This window comes from Parasteatoda tepidariorum, chromosome 1 (genome assembly GCF_982258835.1).
Source record: "Parasteatoda tepidariorum strain Cologne lab strain chromosome 1, Ptep-v5.0, whole genome shotgun sequence".
NCBI classification, from domain to species: domain Eukaryota; kingdom Metazoa; phylum Arthropoda; class Arachnida; order Araneae; family Theridiidae; genus Parasteatoda; species Parasteatoda tepidariorum.
Genome location: NC_141755.1, coordinates 54,019,693 through 54,044,437, shown reverse-complemented (window position 1 = coordinate 54,044,437; position 24,745 = coordinate 54,019,693). Strand labels below are relative to the sequence as shown.

At 26.4% G+C, this 24,745-nt stretch overlaps 1 protein-coding gene across 1 annotated transcript; it reads left to right on the top strand.

Moving 5' to 3' along the window:
- The first annotated feature begins 93 nt into the window (after nt 1-93).
- LOC107455956 (transmembrane protein 8B) lies at nt 94-24,384 on the top strand. Its single transcript, XM_043042996.3, has 11 exons — nt 94-326; nt 6,167-6,329; nt 7,587-7,791; nt 8,828-8,952; nt 12,156-12,412; nt 13,377-13,693; nt 15,398-15,615; nt 17,385-17,530; nt 18,025-18,203; nt 19,883-20,143; nt 22,079-24,384. Exons 1-11 carry the CDS (start codon nt 263-265, stop codon nt 22,406-22,408), a joined length of 2,265 nt encoding a protein of 754 aa, XP_042898930.2. The 5' UTR covers nt 94-262; the 3' UTR covers nt 22,409-24,384.
- Nucleotides 24,385-24,745: the final 361 nt, after the last annotated feature.

Sequence of the window (24,745 nt, the reverse complement as noted above, 5' to 3'; positions counted from 1 at the left end):
CGGAGGAATACAGGAACTGTGAGAAGAGCCTCAACGGCACAGTACACTGCACTACTTAAGCTACAAGCTTATACAAACATAGTATATCGTTTTAGAGATAAATTGGTCATACCTAAAAGCTATCTATTTTTGTGGTTTCGTTTTGTTTACATTTCTTTACCTATTGAAATTTTCTTCGAATGAAGAAATACTTGTGCAACATAGAGTCCCAGATATACATACATCTTTAAAAATGTCTAATTGTTAACCTTACTTTGTGATCATGATTTCAACAAGAATCTGGATTTTAATAGCTATACTTTTTACTTTAAAACATATAAATTCAGGTAATACAATATTTCATGCTGGTTATAATGGATTTCAATAGGTTTTGCTCTATGTAGGGGTGTATTTTGCATAATTTTCTATAGAAAAAGCATTCATTTTAACATTAGAAGATAAAAATACTAAATATTTACTCAGGGTCAGGTTAAAGTAGCTTGGGGATGATGTTTTACTTGGGGATCTTCATGTACCCAATTAACCAAAAGTGACCATAATATAGAAATATTTGTATATAATATAGAAATTTCTTGTGATTTAATGATATAAAAAATTCTTGTGAGATTCAATTCCAGTTAATTGTGTTTTACAAAAATTAACTGGAATTGTTATTAATTTTCCTACAAAATTAATAACATTAAGCATTTTAATGCATCAAGCTTTTGCATCAGGCTTTAAATGGCAGCCAGGGTTGATCAGTTCAATCCATTTGACTTACCCTAAGCAGGCTTTTTTTTTAAAAAAAAAATCCAGACCTTTTCTCTTTAAAGAAATCTTTTTAATGAAATAGTTTTTTATTATTTTAATTTTGCTTTTAGTTTAAGAAGTAAATAAACGAAAAATATTGATATTTCTTTTAAAAACTTTTTTAATTTTGAAATAAATTTGTAATATTTGTGGCTCATTATTTTCAGAAGTCCAATGTGCCACTTCTTATATTTTTTTAAAAAAAAATAATCTTTTAGCTCTTGGTTTGATTTTAAACTTTTGCTTATGGTGCTTAGCATAATGAAGCGTTAAACTATTGAAATATATTTTCATACTAGCTTTACATCACTTATTAGACTTCATACTAGCGCATAATGGTGTCCATATTCCCCTCATTTCTGAATCTGCATATGTTGACTGTTAGTTTTGTGTTTGTCTTTTCTTCCAAAATTTCAAGTTAAATAAATGTGAGTAAAAAAATATTTTAATTTGTACTTGTTGTGTGGCACTTGTGCTCTAGTTTTTGGCATCTCCTGACCTAAGCCATTATTCTTTTATATTGAAAAACAAAGTACCACACTTTTTACTTTAAAAATTAAATTAGAGAAAGTGCAGACTTTAAACTAAAAGTGCTGAAAAAATTGCTAGAAGTGTTAAAAATTCTTTCCTGCTTTATGTAAAAAATTTTCTTTACATTAATTATTTTTTCGTTTGACATTTCTGCAAGAACTTATTTTAATTCAGATATAATACATTTATGATAGGGGTGCACAACCTTTTTGAGTGAAGGGCCACTTGCACAGCAGGTTGGCTAACGAAGGGCCGCACATGTATTTAGACATGTTAATGACAAATGTAAATGTTTATTTAAACATTATCGTTCCATTTTTTTTATTAATAAACTTAGTAATATCAATAAATTAGTAGTGTTCCATTATTAGAATTCATTCAAAAATAAAAAAACTTATAATTTTTTTTTTTTTTTACAAAAAAAAATTGCTATTTTTATCATATGAACAATAGATTTATCAAAATAAATAAGCATTGAAGAAAAGAAATATTTTTTTTTATCATATCATGCAATATGAAAACTCATTTTAGAATTAAATTCTAATAAATTTAAAAAAAAACTGCAATGCCCACAGAATGAAAGTAGGAAAAAGTTTAGTCGTAATTAAGTAATATAAATTCAAATTAAATATTTTAATTGAAGAAAATTTATAGGTTTTAAACAAAAGCCTAAAATAAAAACAAAACTGTGATAGTTCAAAATAAAATTCAATGCTTATTCTGTAATGTACTTAATTATTTTATTTTATTAATTATTAGATTTTTTATATCGTAAACATTTTCCTTTTTTTTATCGAAAAAGATCACTTAAGCAACAAAAAATTGAAATCTAAACTACTAACAGTGAGCAGTTTAAAAATTCACGTTTTCCGCCATTTTATGAATTTCTCAAGTTGCAATAACATTGCATTTAAATTAGGGAGGGATGTAACGAGTATTTGGCCCTTCTGTGAAAAATTCAGTTGGTTGAATGATCAGTCAAATATTTGGCAAAATATTTTTTAGAAATGCATTTTTCTAAGTTTTTTTTATTTTTGAATTTTTATGGATATTACTTTTTTTTTTAAATTATAATCAGACAAGTCAATTTTGTCATTTTTTCGATACTTTGAGAATTGAGAAGGATCCATTTTTTGCAGTTTTTATTATAACCCAGCATTTTAACAGAACGTCTCATACTATTAATTTATTATCACTCTTTCCCTGTACTGTAATATAAATAACCAGTAACATAGAAAAGTGTGATTTTCAGCATTAAAGTTTTATTTCAGGAACTAAGAAAAATTTGTTTTTTCTGTTTTTCTTTTTTTAGGCATTTTTATTATGACTCAGCATTTTTTTAAAAATAAAGTTACAAATAAAAAAAAATTTTATAGCAATTTTTTTTCTTCTAAAATTATGGCAATGAGAAAAATTTAAATTGAGATTTTCGGTATAAGATTTTCACTTAAAAAATTAAGAACATTTTTTCTATCTTTTTATTTTCTTTAAATAAAAAAAAAAACTTCTTTTAGACGTTTTCATTATAACGCAGTAATTTTTAATAGCATTTCTGTTGACTTAATTCTTTTTTCTTGGCTTTTTCTGGTAATTGAAAAATTGAGATGTTCAGCTTTAAAAAAAATTTTCAAAAATTAAGATTGATTTTTATGTTCTCTGTTTCGCTTTTCGACATTTTCACAAACGTACTTGATTGGCCTTATTTTTTAGAGTTAATTAGCGTTTTTCCAGGAAATATTATTCTGAGCATTGAAATTTTAGTTTCAGTGTTGCTATACTGCTAAAAGATTTTGCTATTTGGCCCCAAGTGAACGGCGTTCAATAGATTTTTTCTTCTTCTTTTTGCCGAATATTTGGTTTTTGATCAAATCACAATTCATTACCACATTCGACCAAATCATATTCGTTGCGGAAATAAAAAAGAAGGAAAAATAACTAGGATTTACGATAAAACTGTAGGGTAATACCGTATCAAAAAGTGATTATTTAATCGCGTGATTAACAATCACGTGTCGTAATAACATAGTTAAATAACGGGATCGTCAAAATCACGAGGAAAAGTATAGAAATAATTAGGAAAAAATATATTTATGCTGAACTCAGCACAAATAAAGCTCGTCAAATGCATGATTTAAAATTTGCATGTCGTAACAGAATAATTGGAATTTTTTATAATACGTAGGAACGCATAGCAATAACTGCCGAGAAAAATTTTTGAAGAAAAAGAAAGAATTGCAAAAAAAGATAGAAAATCACTTAGATTTAAGATGAAATCGTCACAAATAAAGTGGCCAAAATGTGATTATTTAAATTTGCGATCTGAAACTCGCGTCGTTATAAAAATTCGGAATTTTCAAAATCATGTAGAAAAGCGGAAATAACTGTTTAAAAAAAAATTATTTATATTTACGATAAATTCGGCTTCGAGAAAGCGCGTTAAACGTACATTTACTAAAGAATCTGTTAAAATTGATTGTGTCAAAACGTGATGACTTTAAAGTGCGATTAAAAATTGCCATTTTTCAAAATTTTTTTTATTGTGTTTAGAAACTCTCGCGGGCCGCACTTCAGTAGTCGAAGGGCCGCATTTGGCCCGCGGGCCGCAGGTTGTGCACCCCTAATTTATGAGACTTCAAAGTTTTCAAAAAAGACACCAAGCTGTGATAATTATTACTTTAGTTATATTTTTTGTTACTGTGTTATTACTGTGTTTATTTTAAAACATATGTTTTGCTCCTTTCAGATGGTTTAGCATACCATTCTCCCTTCTTTAATGCATTATTGTACATTTACAGTGTTTTCATCATAGAAAAAAAATGAGTGAGAATTTCTCACCCTTTCTCAAAAACAGGGTGAGATTTCAAAAAGTTAAGTGAGATTTCTAAAAACTAAAAAAAAACACAAAAACTCTTGAAAAAAAAATCATTTCTTTAATTCTAATAAATTTTTAACGTCTTCTATTTTTTAAAGCATTGAATATTTTTGGTGCATCATCATAAAAGATTTCGACTTTACTAGGAATTTGTCCATCTTACATTAGTACATAAAAAATTTGAACGTCTTACATAAAGAAACCTTACCTACCGTAAACACGTGGTTGCTGAGAAATATGTTCTGAAAGGGGTTCCGTGGTTGTGTTCTGTTGTTCGAAAAGGTTCTGAATAATACTGGTAAATAGGGAAGCTAGATAACTTGGGGCAGATATTGAAGATAATGAAAGATCCAGGAAGGGAAGTGAAACGGATTTTATTCTAAATGGCGTAATTCGAAGCTTTTTCCAAAAGGCGAGAAATTCGCGAATTTCGAAATTGATTTATAGAATGCGCGAATTTCTCGCGGTAATCATTTCTTAATGCGAGAAAAGAAAAAAATATGCGAGATTCTCGCGTTCTCGCGCTGTAGTGAAAACACTGATTTATTTCATTACTCTATGTATGTTTAGCTTTATTTCGATGCATTGTGAATTTTATACAATACATAATGGTTTTTGATTTTTTCTTCACTAGCAGAGTCAATTATGTTTTGAGTTATACAATAATTTACTAGGTTTTTCAGATTACTTTTTAAATGATTAAACACAACTTAGCAATATTTCTAGTTACTTAATGAAAAAAAAAAAAAAACATTGCCTTATTTTAGCCGTTTTAGTATTCTAACTAAAAAAAAAATAATAATTTTTACTTTAATTTTTTTACTTTATTTAATAAAGCACCTTGATGTATTTTTCTTATCGTTTACCTTTCATTTACTGTTCACTGATACACATGCGCAAAACATTCCCATCGCATAAATTGAGGTGAAAAACAAAATCAACCTGTAGCTTCTTAACATTAATTTGATAGCCACTGACTCAGGAACCACTGATTCTTTATGGCACAAAAGAAAAATGAAATCAACATTCTACTTTTTTAGGTTTGTCTGCTGATTGGACAAAGAAAAAAAGAATTTGTCACTTTTCTATTACCTTTTGAGCTAAAGCTATTTTCTTCTTACATCTTGAGAGATTTTCTCTCCCATCAACTCAATTTCAAGGATAATTGTCATTTCTGCATCTGATTTCAATATTTTAAGTATTCATTCAAGTAATCTTTTCAAGCATTTTTTTAGGGGGGGGGGAAGCTTATTATATATGGTAATAAAACATGTCTTTTTAACAATAAAAAAAATGTTTCATTGTTTGTTTTTTCTTCGTTGTATAAAACTTGTTTTGACCTTTCTTTACACTTGGGGTCTATTAGACAGAAAATCTATTCACATTTGCTGAATTCTGGATACAGTTCATTACTAATTTTTATTTATTTTTTTATAATTTCTGTATCAATGCTCATCCAGCTTTGATCATTATTGTTTTTTAGTTAGCTTTTCAGCAATGTTGTATTTTCGTACTCTAGCCTGCAATTCTATTCAAATATGTTCGATTAGGTTTAAATCTGGTGAAGGAAATCGTTTTTTCCAATCTTGTGTACAATTTTAGGGACACCAAAGGTGAACATTGAGAGCCATGGACACAAAACAATTTTATTGTTATAAAACACAACTATTTCCAAAATCTGAATTTTGAATTGGTAGTTTAAAAATGTATCTTAAAATAAATAAACAGCTTAATTCCTTTTGCCATCAGTATATATACCAAAATTCCTAGTCCTGATATTGATATGCACCTTCGCACCACGACATCTCTTCAAGCCATGCTTTACTGTTCTGAATAATTCTTGGAATTATATATATTTGGACAGTCGTTATTGATTAAAAAAAAGTTTTCAATTTATTACTGAAAAATATAATTTTAAGTTGCTGATAAAAATGTTTTATCTTTTCACTTACCTTTTTCTGACTCATTTTTCAGAATCTTTACAAACACAAATCTTAGAGGCTCGCCAGCTTTATCCTCTAAGATCTTATAAAGATATACAGCTATTCCAGTACACTGTTCCACCACAAGTGACATTTGCATCATTTCAGTATAAAGCAAATGGAAGCTTTCATTGTCCTCTTAAAACTATTGCTGTGTAAGTTGCCTTTTTTAATAGTTATGCTTTTATCCTAAATGTAAGTATAAGTATATTAAATTGTAAAAAAAATTACAAAAAAAAAAGACTCTGAAATTTTGTTGTAATTGCAATTTGTGTCCTTTTCTTTACTTTTAAGGAATAATTGCTAAAATCGAAATAATAAATTAAAAGTAATTGTTGCTTGATACTTTACCAAATTACTCTGATATGCAAAGATTCAGTATAATCTTAAAACTTTCCTTAAACAGAATCATTATAAATTGTATCAACATTTTTTCAATTTTATAATTATGTTGGTTATAATAATTTTTTTATAATTATGAATTAATAAATATTTTATTGGTTTTAATATAGTCATAAATAAACGTAGTATAGTACATATTTAAAATAGATGTTATTTATTTTGTTATTTCTCTGTTCTCAAATATTTAATAAATGCATTGAATATTATTATAAAATAAATTTCTCCTCTTAAGAATGGAATCAAATATTAAACAAAGTGTTTTGTTTAAAAAAAACACATTTTCATTTATTTTGAGATGCATATTTATATTGTTTTATATCAACTAAATTAATTGAATTATGAGCAATAACTTAAGATGTTTTTTATGGGATTTTAAAAATCAATTTCGCAAGAACTTGGTGATTACAATGTTAGAGTAGGTTAAAAATAATCTTTTAACAGTGTTTTTTAAAAAAAAATTTATGACATCTGATTGAAAACATCAGGTGTTTTCTTGTTTAGGATAAAAATACAGTCAATAAACTTTTTTGAACTTTCTTTTAAAGGATATTTATCCTCTTGAAAAAAAAAGAAATACAAACACAAGCCAATATATAGCTTATATTTTAATATGTTTCTAATAAATGTAAAAACAGATAAAATAATAAATAAAGATAGTACTTCATTTAATTTTTAATGTGTACTTGCATTAGAAGTTTAATTTTGAATAATTTTTAAGTTTTCTACTTGCTCATAAAATCAATCACTTTTTAAAATTAAAAGATCTTGGAGCAAACATTTTTTTTATGAAGGGCAAGGATTGTAGTACTGAAAAATTTGTTTCAGAACATATTAAAAGATTTTATGCAGAATAAATTGTATTGAGAAGCATTTGATATCTTCACTTATCAAATAAATGTACGATTTTAAACTCAAATTTTTTGGAATAAGTGGAATTTTGAAATTAAAATTTATCTTTGACGTGTTTGATAAATTTAAGAGTGAAATTTATTTCTTGTAATATATTTTAGGTATCTTCAATATGGAAGTTATCCAGTTATGAGTTTGCAGAATTCTTCATATCCAAATTTCTTTGTAGTCCAACGAATGTACTTACATGACATAACATTGCTATCTGATGCCAAGCCAGTACTTATAAATATTACAAATCCTCTTCCTGGAAATTGGTATGCTGCTGCATTTTTAGTTGAAAACACTGAAAGGATTTCACAAAAAGTAATTTTTTAATTTGTTTTAAATTTTAGCTATATTTTATTGATTTAAAATATTTTCTTTATTTTTTTTTGATAAAAGTACATAAATAATGAAATTTTAGGGCAAATAAGCAAATTATACTATTTATTACTTAAAAAAAAAAACTAATTTTTCTTTAGTAGTTTGTAGAGGAACTAAATTTTGTCACTAGATGTAAATTCTATGTTTTTGACAGCAAGTGAGAAAAATTGCACAAATGGTTAATAAATTTTTTCAGAGAAAATTGTGTCAATTATTTTCTCTTGAAGTTTAATTGCATTAGTGTGTTTGTTTTATATAGCATACGTCTGTTTTACATGCATAAAGTCTAGTAAGTTTATTTTTTGTTTTTATTTTATTATCTTTCATCTACTTTAAGAAAGAGCTATATTAGTAAATTGAGCTTTAAGATTTAAATACAAAAATGAAATATATTTTGGATTCAATAAAAAAAAATATTAGAAAATTTCATGAAAATTACTCTGTTTGTTTTAATTATTATTGTTGTTTTTATTTCCTAGCTTTAAATGTTTACTCAATTTTTATCATAGTAAAAACTTGATTATACTAGCATAAAAAGTTTTGTTAATATTTAGAATCTCGTTAAAATTTAAATCATAAGTTAGCATAAATTACAAGATAATTTCCCAGAAAAAATACTGATAGTATATGTTTTATGCTATTAATATTTTATACTATTAGTTTATGAGCGAGGCCAATGTTAAATTCTAATAATTTAACAATTTTTATTATCTCTCTTTGAAGCAGGTTCAGAAATATTCAGTAACCGAACAAACTAAAAAAAAATTATTAATATTACCTTCATATTTCTCTTGGGTAGTGTCAACATAGAGACTATGTGTAAATAAATGAAACTTAGGTTTATAGAACAATTGAAAATCAGAATAGCTGTTTAAAAAGATTAAATATGAGGAACTGAGATAGTGTTATAATGTCAATAAAGTTTTGAAAAAAACCTTAACTTTTATTTAATTTGTTCTGAATTATGTGTTTTTAGGGTCTCTTTGTACCATGTCAGAGTTTCCTATCCACTTCATTAAAAATGTCCATGGCAGATAATATTGCAAACCTGCTTCATAATTCAGAAACATATCTGCAACTGTTTTCAGCTAAGACTTATAGGTAGTTATTTTTTTCTTTTATTATTACCTAAAAATCATGTGAATAATTATCTTTATTCTTAAAAGTATCTAATTCCTAAATAATAGCTTTATCATGCTTACAGCTTGATTTATAGATAAATATTTTGTTTTAAAATGAATAATCCCAAAAAACTGAAGTGAAAATATTCTTAATGATGTAAAAATTACATTTGCTCTGCATTTTTTTCAAACATATGGTGGAATAAGTAGACATGTTTTGATGACTTGAAAGTTGGTGTCCATTTTCAATCAGGGTTCGTTGATTTAAATCAGCTTGATTTAAATCACGATTTAAATCATGATTAAAATCAAATGATTTTTTTTTAAAAAATCATTGATTTAAATCAACTAGTTTATATATATGTATTATATTGATTTTAAAAGTTAAAAAACAGTGCTTTAAATATTGATACTTTTATTATTTTCTTTTCTTAGTTTTAAAATTTATTTTAAATAAATTGCTGCATTAATTAATTTTAGTTAACGAAATTACTTTCTTCCTTGGTGTGTGTTAAACACATTTGAAATTACATGTTTAAAAATCTTTTGATTCTTAACATTGAAAGTACAGATTAAAGTAAATATTTAATGCTGTCTTAATATAGACTTGCATAGCTGTAGAAAGTAAATAAACATGGTTTTTTTTTCAAAAAGAAAAAAAAGCAAATGTTAATTAAAATTCTACCTTTTGATTAAAAAAGCATGGAATTCAAATCTACATTATAGTTTATTGATGGAAATTTCTATGTTTCTAAAGCTCGAGGTAATATTAAAAAGAAATTACCTTAATATGCCAAAAATAGAAAGAAAAAAAAAGAAGCTGAGTTCAGATATTTTTTCCTGATATAGTGTCATTCTTCCCTTTCAAAGTCTATTTGAAGCAGTAGGGTTTATTAACTGGTATTTTTTTTTCTTCTTATAATATGTTTACGGTATCTTTGAAATTATCAGATTTTCTTTTGTGAAAAAAATTCCAATGAGTACATAGATTTATTTAAAATGTTTTTTAGCTTAACTTATGTATTTTGATATAGAATTAAAAATGAATATTTTAACATAAAAATTTATAGATTGAATATTTATTTTTTGATGAATAACAACATTTATAAACACAATCTGTTGCATTTATTCTGCCATTTTATAAATCATGAGGAAAAAAAAAGAGATAACAATTTTAAATTAAAATTATGGTGTGCTAATTGAAACTTTGTGTTACTAGTTAAAGTAGTATTCTTTAAATTATCTATTTTATCTTTTCTTTTAATTTCAATCATGCCCTTGTATCAAAATGGTCGCTGTGCATTATAATGAAAAATTATTTTAGTAAGTTAGAGCTTCTAAAATATTGTTATAATATAGTTTTAATATTAATTTAATTTTGATTAAGCATTTATAAGGTTTTTTTAATCATAAATTAAAGCTCTTATAGTGTTTTTGAATAGAAATTAAAAAAATCTGATTTAAATAAAAAAAAATCCGATTTAAATCAAAATAAACCGATTTTTTTATTTTTTTTAAGAAAATCAAAAAAATCACGAACCCTGTTTTCAATGCTCACCAGTTGAAGAAAATGAAACAGATTTGAAAAATAAAACACAAAGTTGCTGAGGAAAATGGTTAGAAAAAGCTACAAAGCAAAACTTAATAAACTGCGATAGCCGAGAGAGGCAAATTAGGGAAAGATACATTTTCAAAAGCTATGGAAGGGGGGCAAGTAACTCATGTGGTTAACTAGGGTATCAGTATTCATATAAATGAAACAAATTTCCAGAGCCTCAAGTAAAGCCAACGTAAGAGGAATGGGAATAGTTTTGTCATTATCGAAATTAAATTTTTGCTCAAGGTCCCAGCAATGTGCAGTGATAGATGATTTATCAAATTCTTTATTTGATGAATTAAGAATTTGATAAACTATCAACCATCAAGTTCTTACATAAGTAAGTATATTTTATTCTGGGTTAAAAGTAATACTATCAAAAAAACCAATATATTTGAGTATGACTATAAGTTATCATGAGTATTATTGCTAAAGAATAAAATGTAATGATGAAGAGTAGCTTCCAAATTTCATTCCTATAATTTAAATTCATTGTACTTATATTTTTAGCAGTAAGTTGTGCTTATTTAGTTTTAAATATTTGTATATATATTTAAAACTAAATAAGCAAAACTAAATATATATATATATATATATATAAAAACACAATAATGAAAAAAATTATAAAAGAGAGATTAACGAAGAAAATTAAGAAAAAATAATAATAGGTTTTATTCACTACGCATAAACTGCAAGTACACAGAACTCAGTAAATAAGTTAAAAATATAGGGAGAATATGGAAAAAATCTAAAGATTTTTCAAAAGAGAAGAAAAAAAATAAGTTAAAATATATTTAAAATTTAAAAAAATAAAAAAAGTTGGAAAACAAAATAAGGAAAAGAAAAGATATAATCCTGCCATCAGCTCACACAATTACGCTACCCTACAGTAATGGAAGAGACACTTTCAGATTTTGACATTTTTTAAATTTTTCAATAAATGCTTAAAGGATAATTTTTTAATTTTAGACATGTTTAGTGCATGCTATTTTTCATACTTAGCAATAAAATTTAAAACTTTCAGAAGTTTGAGAGACCTGCAATAAATTACGAAAGAAAACAAGTATTTTAAAAAATAAAAATAATATAAATTTTAAAAAAATTCACCAAAAATAACAATAATGCTAATTGACAGTAAACCCCTTTTTCAAAAAATAAATATCTGCTTTTTTTAAAAAACTTAAAGTTGGCTAAGTAATTTAAACTGGTTGTTTTTTTGGCCTTGCAAAAACCAATCAACTATGACGTATACCCTATAAAAAGATGAGTTCTCCCAAACATCTCGTTCCAATTACAGCACCGTGTGTATATATATATACACACGTGTTTGTGTGTGTGCGTGTGAGAGAGAGAGTTAAAAATATAGAGGAATACATGGAACATCAGTTAATAAAACTCATTATTTTTCTTAATTTTTCTCTGGTTTCTTTTTATCTGTTTTGTCTTTATTGTGTTATGTATATATATAGCTCAAAGTGAGACTTTTGCATAATTGTTGGAGGTTTTAAATGTAAATGTTCAGTTTTTGCAACAAAATTTTATGATTTCTTGATTGAACTAATTAGTCATATCATTTAAATTCTTAGGTTTTTCGCTCCTAAAATCAGTTGGTTTAGTAAAATATCTATCACCAACTGCTCCTTAGTTGAAAAATGTCCTGTCATTATAAGAGCTCGGCAATTGGGATTACCATCAACTTCTGAGGATGTCAAAACTGTCAATTGCAATGAATCAGATTTGTGCATGCTGAAGTTTGTTCCCGCAGTTTCTGATTGGAATTACATTTCCATAGAAAATCTGAACACAGATTCTGTAGAGTTAACCTTTGTTTTGGAAACAGAAGGTACCAAGTTTTTTTTTAAACAAAAGTCCACAAAAATTTATTTAATTATTTTAAAAGAAAATTTTATTGGAATTGTAAAATCACAATCATAATTTTATTATCATTATCCATAAATATGTTTTTATGAATTATTAGGTTATTACTGATTAGATCATGATAGATTTGAAGGCTTCTTCCTGTAGGTGGTTTTATAAACCACCTATACAACCATGTTGATCATTAAGTTTATCTGGCACACAGAATAAAAAGTAATTAAATATTAAAGAATGTGCAATAAATTCCTTATAGCTGTAAGTTATCAAACATCTTTGATGTTATCTATAAATTATTAAATAAAACAGAATCATCTCTTGTATAATTTCTATCTTTGACTAGTTTTGAATCAATGAGAAAATTATCTTTTTCAAACGCATCTCCCAAACAATCTTATCGTAATTTTTTAACAATTTTTAGAATTGGGGACTAATATTGCCTCTTTTATCCTCTCGTAAAATTTCAGGACGCTAGCTCATATGATTCTGAAGATGCACAGACAAACTCTTAATTTTAATATTATGGATGTAATGTGCAATTGTTATATTTTTCTTATTTTACATATTTAGTTGTAACTTTAATAATGCCTTCTTTCCTCATGTCTAAAAATAAGTTTTCAATTCATAAATATAATGATCATATACCAATACTAAGGGCATTATTTAAACAACTTTCTTTTTTGTTTTGCTGGATCATATTGCACAAACTATTAGTACCAATTTAGAACGAGTTGTGTGCACAAAACTAACAATAAATAAACAATTAGAGAGAAAGAGACTGTTCCCATTATGTATTTTAATCTTCCTTATATTACTAGTAAAGTTTTTTTTGCAAATTTTAAAATTTGAAAAGGTTTCTGTTGCATGCTTTTGAAACTTGCATTATATTGATATATTATAATTTTATTTATAATTTCATCTTTTTTATTTAGATTGCAGAAATACCAATTCTGATAGTTCATTTTGGAGCATTGAAACATTTGCTCAACTTAGTGCCATGAGTGCATATTTGCACAGACTTGAGAGTCCTGTGAATGACAGTTTTTGCTGGCCAGAAATTCCTTTAATGCGCATATCATTTTCAACAAATTTAGCATTTGAATATAATTTATTTTCGGAAGAAGAAGATATATATCCATTTATATTAAATATATCAGATTCTGTGTACTCCCTGTCAAGTTTCCAGGTTTTGCCAACTGTGGATATTGGTGGAACATTGTCAATAGATTTAGCTGTGTCACCTTTCATGGTAATATTATTTTCATTCACTTAGCAACAATAATTAACTTTTACTTGCATCATAATTTATAAAAATAAAACATGACTCTCTAATTTTATTTTCAGGACTCTTAATTTTATTATGACTTATGAGTTAATTAAAAAAATCATTTTGGACAAATTTGTGAACTATTTTTATTTTGGGAAAAAATATCAACATTTTGCGTTAGTATCTGAGTTAACACTTAAGTTTGCACTTAGTTAACACATGAGTTTGCACTTAAAATAATTCTGACTTTTTTAAAGCTGTTTTTTTTTTTCTGCAGCAGAGGACATTGTCCTTGCTCATCCTTAAAACTTTCAGGTCATTATCCTTTCTCTTTCTATTCTGTCTTAATACTTAATAAAAAATACAAGACAAAAAATTTAAGTATTTATGGTAAGTTTTTGAGTCAGATTTTAAAGAATTTTTTTCTAATAATTTTAATAAGTAAAATGCTACTTTTATTTAACATTTTAAGATTTGATTTAAATATTATGTTTTTCAAAATAAACTTGATATTTTTATTGCATTTATATGGTAATTGTTAAATTAAATAAATTTATAAAGTAATAATTATAAAAAACTAGTGAAATTTGAAACTGTCTTAATTATCTGCTTTAAACTGCCTTTGTCTGTTTTAAATTCTCTATTTTTAAAATATAATTTATTTATAAAAACTATCACGTCTTTTAAAGTTTAAGATAAGTAGGATCAGCATTTACCAATATTAGTTTTCCATTTCACCTAGCATATAAGTTGAATCAGATTTTTTTTTGTTAACCTCTTTTATTTTTATTTTCATTAAGTTATAAGTCAATTATGTTAAAGTTTGACAGAAACAACACAAAAAATGACAAGTGCTATTAGTAAAAAAAACTTTCAATAAAATTTCAGAACTTAACTCTATTTAACTGTGGATATGTGGCATGTAGGAAATCTCTTCATAGTGATGTCAGGTAAGGAACTGGGATAAGATAGAGAAGTGGAAAGATTCTCACAAATCTGTTTACTTGTGAAAGTTTTAAGGAATAAAAACAATTTTAGATTTGCAATATCAACCATAAAATTTAAAAGCTGCTTAAAGGAAAGCATACAATAAACTGTATGAAATAAAAAAAAGAATCTCATGGAGGAGACACATAGATAAAATATCAACAAATAGATAGAATATCAACAAATGCACAAAGAAGATTTAAGAAATAAAAACAGTTTTAGATTTGCAATATCAACCATAACATCCAAAAGCTGTTTAAAGAAAAGGATGCAATAAACTGTATGAAATAAAAAAGAATCCAATGTTTGGGACACATAGATAAAATATCAATGAACACACCAAAAAGATCTGTAATGGTCAATAACATGTTCAATAAAATTGATGAAGAATCGGATAAACGAGGTTGAGAAATACCTCAACACCTTAAAAATAAGAAATTAGAAAGTGAAAGCATGAAGCAAACTGCTTTGAAATAGAACTTAAAGCATTATAAATTAAACGTTAAATATACTTACTCAATATGATTTAGCATGTACTAATTATCACTTTATAATAATAATATAGATGTATCAAACTGTTTGTACTTGAAATTTTTATCTTAAGCAATTTAATTGTAGATCTTCAAACTTATATTTTTAACTGTATTGTAATTCATCTTGGTTTTTTGTTTAAAAATCTGTGTTTGATTATTTTGACAGAATTTCTCACTTAGCAATGTGTCTGTGTCTGGTTGCTTATCATATGGTATTAGGCCTGATCCCGAAGGTAATGAACTTTGTGATGGGAAATCTATGACAGTCAATACTTCCTCATGGGAACAGCGATTTTCTACAGTTTTCATTCCTTTTCCGGAAGCTGGCATTTGGTACTATCGTTTGAAAGCAGAATGCTATACTGCTAGCCTTTCCAACATTAGGTGATAAAGATTTATAATTTATTTAATAGAATGTGTAATGATTTTTCTTATTTCAATTTAAAATCTTACTTCTATAAATGTGTATTATTCTTTCATTATTGCAGTGCTGCTAGTACTTTTTTAATGAGTTTTCTTAATTTTTTTACCTGCTTAAAAATCTTACTTGCAATCTGAGATTCATCTTAATATTATTCTTCAAAAATTTATTACTCATATAAAAAATTTTTTTTACAGTGTTCTCAATCCCGTCATCTTGCATATTTATTTATTTGTTTTCTTCAAGGAACCATTTTCCCTTTATTTTATTTTTATAATGAAGAAAGGACTCACGGCAAACTAGATTTTTTATTTCCTTATTTATTTTTTCTTATTTTTTGTTTAAACATCATTACTCAAATTAAAATTTTTGAGTTAAATTAGGATTTTTTTATGCATCTTACCATGCTAATTACTCAATCATTTACTACTTGTCTTATGACAGCTAGTCAAGAAAGAATATTTTCTCATTTTAGATTCAGTTCAAAAGGGTGAAATCTCTTAGGGACTGAATAGTTACTGTTACATTTAAATATTTCAATAATAAGAAATAAAGAGAAACTTTCTGTTATTTTAAATTTTTCTTTTCATGCAATTGTGTTATGTACACATAAATTATATATATACACACTCATATATACAAAATATATATACACAATATAAGCACACATATATACACATATATATATTATATCTACACACACTCATATATATACACACATATATATTATATTTACACAATATATTATGTACGCACTCATACTGTAAAAATTGCCACAAAAACACCATGAAAAAATTATGCAAATTGAAATAATGAGGTAAAGCATGAAAATGATTAGAATTGCAAAGTGATTGTGAATGTATACCATTGTTATGCATGTTTATTTATACTACTGTCAATAATATGTTGAATACATTTTATTAATTTGGGACAATTCCTTCTTGGTGTTGTAATTTTTTACAAACATTAGTGTATATTCATTTTACGTTCGGGTGCCTACTTGTCATTAAATTTTTATTTATTTATTTAGTAGTTAGTGGCCTCAAAATTTTGGTAATTCCCTAATCCCTAATTAATTGAAGATAACCCTGATGGGGTTAAGTTCAATTTCACATGATGAGCTTATGATGATTTGACTCTGCTTTTAAAGTAGAAGTCTAATTCAATCAATTATTACTAGATGTTTAATGTTGGCCTTTTGGTTATTAATATTGGTGGTATAATTTAGTTATTAAATTAATATTTAGGAGATTTTGGAATATCATTATTGTGTGAATAAAATTGTATGTGTGTTGATACTAAATTAATTATTATTTAACATATAAAATAACTATTACTTAACATTTTAACTTTACTGATTTTAATATGTATTACAAATGTAAACTTATTTGTTTTATTTCATGTTATTTTATACTACACATAATACTTTGAGCTTAATACTTTAGCTGTGCCTGAATTGTGAGCAGCGGTTGCAGGAAATTAATTTCAAGGAAAATTTGGAAAGGAAATGTTTTGTTTATCTAATCCCCCATTAAAAAAATTTTGTAATAATAACAAATTAAATTGCTACGTTGAACCTTAAATTATTAATTACTAGTTTTCTGTTATAGAATTCTAGTACATCCTATTATTTTAACATTTTGTTATAAATAATTTTATGCTCATTTTATTTATTTATCTTATATTTACAATATAGATATTTTATTTATTTCCTAATTTTGTTTTTATGCAGTTATGTTCCTTGTGAATCTTCAAAGATCCCCATATACTTAAGAATTCGATCAGCACCATGTATTCTAGGAAATTGTGGAAAATATGGAACATGCTATCAGTATGTTAGCGGAGGTCTTATATTCAGTACATGTACTTGCATTGCAGGTAGGTTTTATATATACTTTATTTTTTATCATATTAAAATACTTAAATAAAATGTTTCGTTTACAGAAATAAGTTAAAAACTTTATAATATTAGTTAAAGAAGTCTAATATAATTATATGCTAAACATAGCTTACTGGTACTAAACATATTGTTGGGACATATGTTTTTTTTTTAGTTTTTTGTATTTGTATTAGATATCAAAACAGTGTATAGCATAGGATAAAATAACAAAGCTTAATTCTTCTAGTAATAATTTTATAATAATTTGGATTTTATGATTTTAATAACTTATGGACTTACAAAAATTGTTTTGAAAAATACCTTTGTATTTGTATTAGATATCAAAACAGTGCATGGCATAGGATAAAATAACAAAGCTTAATTCTTCTAGTAATAATTTTCTAATAATTTGGATTTTATGATTTTAATAACTTATGGACTTACAAAAATTGTTTTGAAAAGTACCTAATTTTGTTTCTGAAATTTTTTTTAGGATACAAAGGTTGGGGTTGTACTGATAACAGTACTGCTCGTTCAGATGCGCAGCTACTAACAGATGTGTTGTTATTAACTTTGAGCAACATGCTTTTCATCCCAGCTGTCATCCTTAGTATATACAGGAAATATTATACTGAAGCCTTCATATACTTTGCTACTATGATTTCATCTGCAGTAAGTTTATATTATTCTTTTAAATTGTTTTTAACTGTGTTTTTCAGGGCTTATTATTTCTAAATAAATAAATTACATATATGTATCCTATGTACTATGTATTGTGGGCTCTAATGCCACGAATATATTATACTGAAGCCTTTATGTATTTTGCTATATTTTTATCCTTCTTTTATATAGTTTTCAATTGTGTTTTTCAGTGTACATTATTTTTAAATAAATAAGTTACCTACATATACTATATACAATGCATTATTTGCTCTAATGCCATGAAGTTTGATGCTGAGATTAAGGCCATAAATTGTAAATTTAAATTTGCATTTTACGTTTTCTAAATTTAAGCACACCTCTTTAGAAAGATATTGTTTTTATTTACTCCCTCTCTGAAATTTTGGCTATTACTTCATATTCTATAAATGATTCTTACCCTTTTTAAAAAACGAAATTGCTTTGTTATCAAGTAATTTCTACTGGGTGGAAAATTGTTCTTCAATGAATCCCCACTACAATATCCCAAGAAATGAAAAAGCAGATATCCTTGCAAAAAGTAGATGCAAACTACAGCATCTACACTTTACTCACTTAAACACTTATTTAGTTAATGAATAAAAAAATATTTAGGTATCGAAAGATTTTTAATGTTGAAAGTGAAAAGCATTTTTTTTTTGTACTTGTCATAAATAATTTTTTTAATGGTATTTTAGTATTTTTATGCAGTCTTTTTAACAATATAAAATGTTTTCATTAAGTAAATCTTTAATCAAAGTTTTAGTTATACACTGAATTTTTAACATACTGAGCACTACATACTCTTGAGGAAACAGTGAATTAGGACTTTTTTATTGATATATTTAAGAAACTTGCATTTCATGACATATAACAGATTGTGTGTTGCAAGAAAGTATTGAAATAACACTCAAAAGTGGATGAATCTGCTTAATTTTCTTTATTCTAAATTGTTTATGAAATTTTTCCCTTTTTGATTCTTATTGCAGTTGAAATTCTATTATTCAAAGTAATTGGAAGCAAATCTACTTAGAATAATCGAAATTTTCAGATAATGTTTTTGATTTCAGTTATTCATTTTCATCAATGAGTTACACAAATCAAATTTATTTTAAATTTGGAAATTTTATTATTATTATGACTCTTTGATTTATGAATTTATTATTTTTTTGGAAACTTACTTTGCTTTTAAAGTGGTTTAAGTTCTTTGTAGGTCAAAGAATATTTTCTATTACTGCCATGAAAGCGCTCAGTATGTAGGGGATAAGCCCTTTCCTTTTGCATAAATTTATATCAAAAATAGTATCCCCTACGCAATGCAATGCTATTTATGCGGGTGGAATTTTTTTCATAACAAAAAGACAACTGTCTGGAATTATATATCTGTCTAAATACTATAACGTTATAGTTAGTAGTGCGGCAAATATTGGGAAAAAATCTCTAATCTTATCATGTTGGTCACAGCACATCATTAGAAATGGAAAAAAAAGTCACAAAACAGGAAATTATTGCCTGACAGAGATATTTGGACGGAAAAGGTTTAGATCGTCAAGTTTTTTCTATATTTCTACTTTCTATGAATGTTTTTAAATTAACTTTTCAATAACTTTAAGATATTACTGTTTAGATAAGATTTATAAAACACTTATAATTTAAATTTACACTTATTTCAGGTTTATCATGCTTGTGATTCTGAAGTTTATTCATACTGCTTGATTAGAATAACTGTTCTCCAATTCTGCGATTTTTACCTTGCTGTTCTTTCTGTTTGGGTAACACTCATCGCTATGGCTCAGTTGCCACATACTGTACAGTCATTTGTCCACATGGTTGGTGCAGTTGGAGTTGCCTTAGGAGTTGAATATGATCGTACTGGTTTATTGGTGTTTGTTTTGCCAACTGGAAGTGGATTATTAATTCTATTTACTTCTTGGGTTTGTGATTTTTCTTTATTTTAATGATACGTGAAGAAAATGTAACCTTTTATAGTTTAGCAATATTATAAAGAAAAGAAAAACTTTAAATATTATTGTTATAAACCAGCTAAAATATATGATGTTTCAGTTGATTTATAATGATATTCAAAAGCCAGATGAAAAAATGGAAACATAAATGAATTAAAGCACCATTAGTGGTATTTTTTTAGCATTAACGTTAAAACTATGAAGTTAATAAATGCATTAAATAAGTAAATTTTGTGTAGTGGCTTTAAATTCGACAAAAGAATAGAAAAAATTAAAGAATTAAGTACTTAGATTAATATATGTATTCAATCTATCTTGAAAATAAACATAACTCTTTCAATTAAAAGATTAATGAATGCATTTCAAAATTAATATTATTTGTTTAGAATTTAGCCATATTACAAGTATTAACAAAGTTAAAAATATTAAAGGGCTGGTATGATCTAAATTTTTTAGTTTCAAAAATCTACGAAAATGTTTTTTTTTATTATTATTTCAAAACTAAAATTTTAGGTTAAATAGATTTCTAGTTTATAATTTTGCCATTAATATGCTGTAATTTTTTTGAAGTTACATTGGATTACATTAATATTGCATGAGTATGTTCATAGAATCATTCCAAAAATAAAAAATACTATATGCTAATGCATTATGCGAGATTACCACTTGTCAGCTCGCCATAGGTGATTGAATATTTAGAACTGGTAAGTAAGTTTTGTCTTTTAAAAGACTATATTTTCCATGGAGTTGTGAATTTTCAGTTGAGAAAAATTTAAATTGAAGTGCAATAGTTTCTGACTTTTAAGAGAGTAATTAACTAAATAAGTGAAAATGTGCATCATGGAAAGTCTGCAGTCTATGTCAACAGATGTGTTAACATATCTGCATGTTTTTGATGCCTTACAAAGAAAAAAAATTCTTGAATTTGGGATGTTGGAGATGAAGAAGCATCTTCATGTATGTAAACCTAAATCTATTTAATAAATAAATGCATGTTGTGGGGGCAAAATTTAAGTTACTGACAGTGACTCAGATGCCGAAGAAGTTTACCAGGGAGGATTGTCCAGCAAGATTAATGGATATGCGAATGATCACAACGTTTTTGTGTTATTCTAAGAATGATTGCAGCTTTCTGTAAAAGAAGCTTCAGCTGTCACAACAGACTGAAGACAGTTTACAGAAACTCTTTGAAGACTTATTCTTTAAAACTGCTTGTCGTAGCATTTATAACTAGAAATTCGGAAATAAAACGTATATAAATTATATATATTTGTAAGATCATATTTTTTCCATTCAACTTATTAAAGCTGAAGTTAAAAAAAAGAGAGAGATTTAATTTAGGATTCTATATTTATAGTGTTTAAAGTAGCCCAATTAAAATTTATCAAAGTCTATGCTTTTAACCACTTGAAATTTTAAAAATATGCATTGATTGTTTGTGGGTGCTGTTTTCTTTAGTTTTTAGTGTTTTCTTTTCATTCGGCTTGCTTGTGAAATCGATGTTTGACCTGTGACTATGTGAGTTTTTATTTTTCTGATGATTTTGTTTGAGTTTCTTTTCTTAATTTGTTATTTGTATTGCATGTTTTTTCCTGAACTTCTATACAAAACCATCGGGGTACTGAGGGAGTTAATTTAGGCATTTGCTTCTCCCTCAATTAGAAATGGTTTTGTTTTTATGGCTACCAAGGCCGGTACCCCCTGAAGACGTCGGCTTCGGTGGTCATATTTTTATTTTTATTTCCTTCGTTTTCTTTATTGCTACTTTTTTCTGAAATTTCTGCTGCTTTTCAGCGCGTTTTTTCAGAGAAGTTTTTTCTATTTAAAATTAAAAATATTTGTGTTTTCTTTTAGTATTGATTGTTTGTGGTTCATTTATATACTAATTACAATTTTATTTTGTAGGTTATGCGCTGTTATAAAACCAAAGAATGCCATCCTACTCGCAAAACCTGGCTTTTTCGTTTGGTACCTGGGATTTGTCTTGCTTTGGTTGGTCTAGTGATTTATCTATTCTTTGAAACAAAAGATAATTATGCCTACGTCCATAGTGCTTGGCATGCTACGATCGCTTTGTCTGTTTTGTTTTTTCTCCCAAATAAACTAAAAATTAAGAAGAGTACTCCTGAGCCGACAAGTTCTTGTAGCTATATAAGAGTTGCAGATGTTAATGGCACTGAGACAACTCATCCAGTTGGCACAGCTTATTCCCATTTATTAGCACCCACTCCTTAAATCAATTTAATGTTATATTAGAGCATTCAAAGAATAAGGAATTACACACATGAATGAAAGGCCAAATTAGAGATATTCAACTCTCACCTTGGCATTGATTTGAATGGGGCTCAGCAGAATTTTTTTTTTTTATCAGGGATGAATACAATTGAAGAGCTGGTTGGCTCTAGATGCCTGAATAAATGGAATTGTAGTTTTTGAATAAAAGAAAAACATTACTCTCTGAATAAAATTTATTGAATAATTTTTTCATGTACTAGTATGCAATAATTATTATTTATTAGTTTTAATTTTGATCAAGAATGAATACAAATCAGGGGAGTGCTGGCTCTTGGTTAATGAAAGTTTTAAACTATAAGAACTTTACTTTGAATAAATTTTGATCTAATGATCAGATTTTTGTGTACTGTGCCTGCTCATAATTTTCCAGAAGATGTATGATTATGAAAATTGCACGTGAAGAAGATGCAATCTTCATAGTTTAAAAGCTCACCTAACATATTTAAATTAATTAGTGTTTACTACTAGATAAATTTCAAAATCTAACATAAAAAGTGTGATTTCTCTGAAAACATGTATTTTTTTTCCAACGAAGTCAGATTCTTAATCCATGAAGTTATAAATGCTATCTCCATTAGTTTACTTAGAATAAAAGTTTTAAACTCAATGTTATCGTTTACTTTAAAATTTGAACTTAATAATTTATGTTCAAATGTTTTTTAATACAATCTATTTTGTGTGTATCTTTTCAAACAATATAAGCCATATTCAACTGGTTGAATGGAATAGTAGTTTATTTTTCTATTCTTTCCTAATTTAGCATAAAAATGCACAATTCTTTTCAATGTATTTAAAAATGCACAATTCTTTCCAAATTGTGTAAAAATGCACAGAGTTTTTATTCCTTTTGATCTTCAATTATTTGAATTGAATAAGCTCAATCAAACGTTATTATTACTTAGAATTAATTGTGGTTCTTTGAATTTTTGTATTACACAGAGCTTGTTCAATTCTTTGGATTGAATAAGCAATTTACTTGCTTGTAAGCAATTTACTTGCTTATAAATATTATGTTTTACATTTGAAAAACTTAACTTTAGTTTGAAGTTTCTGTCCCTTCTAAAAATAAACACTGGGGTTAAGTATAGTAAATCACTATGCAGCACCAGTATAATTAAAAAAAATTTTTTTTTCCAAGTTATGTGAAGCTTGAGATTGATCAGAGGAAAGGAGTGATTATAATGCAATAGTTGTTAGTGATGATGAATTAATTAATTGTCATAAACTCTTTTTGTCCTTTGAATGTTCATACCTTTTGACATTAAAGAATTACACTTGCTATTGTTTGAATGCTCTAATGCTTTTCATGGGTATGCCAACAGCAAAGAAGTTTTGGTTGTTACTATAGGTTTCAACCTCTAATTATGGATAGTAATTTGAAATTCCAAAGAAGACATATTATTTAAAATTTTGCAAAATTTTCAAACAATTTACTATGGCTAAGTACCTTATTGAAATGATGCTATAGAAATTGTTATCAGTTTATTTTGGGTGTGCCAAGACTTCACTTGTCTATGTGAATAATCTATTTTGTGTAGTATTAGTTAGCTATTTCACCTAATAGTTATTTTTAATGTTTTTTTAAGAAAGGTAATTTAAAATAAAATGTTTGAATTCATGATGTCAAATTGTTTTATTACTGTCAAATTTGTAACTGCTTTGCAAGTTCATAAATAATAATATAGCACTACTACATAGATAATATAGCATATATCATTTTGGCAAAATAATATTGTAGTTTGAAACATTGGATTGTCCTTTTTTTAATCTTTACTGTAGTTTATGCAGGCCTGGCCCACCCAAAAGACATTGTGGGCCACTTCGGAATTGCCTTTTTTCCTCATAGACTGCAATGTATATGTATTTATTAAATTTGACTCATATTGGATGGAATATATTTATGTGAAAATTTAAAATGGTGTACTGTTTATTATAATATAATAATGAAACTATTGATTACCTAAATTTATGCATAATTAAATAACAGCATTTAAATAAATACAGTGGAATCCTGGTTTTACGGTTAAATATCCGGAATTTTGCGTTGCAAATTCTTAAGAAAATCCTGCTTTATACATTTTTCTAACAGATCAAAATCATTTTTTCTTTACAAAGCTTTTTCTGAGTTTTCTTTTATTTATTTTTCTTTCTTTTAAGAGACATGTTTACTAGCTGATAGTAGCTTTTCGGACATTCTTTCTATTCTATCTTATTGTCCCTTTGTCTGTAAAAGGGGATTTCCTGATTGAGTCAAAAGCAGAACAGTGGTGGGATGGG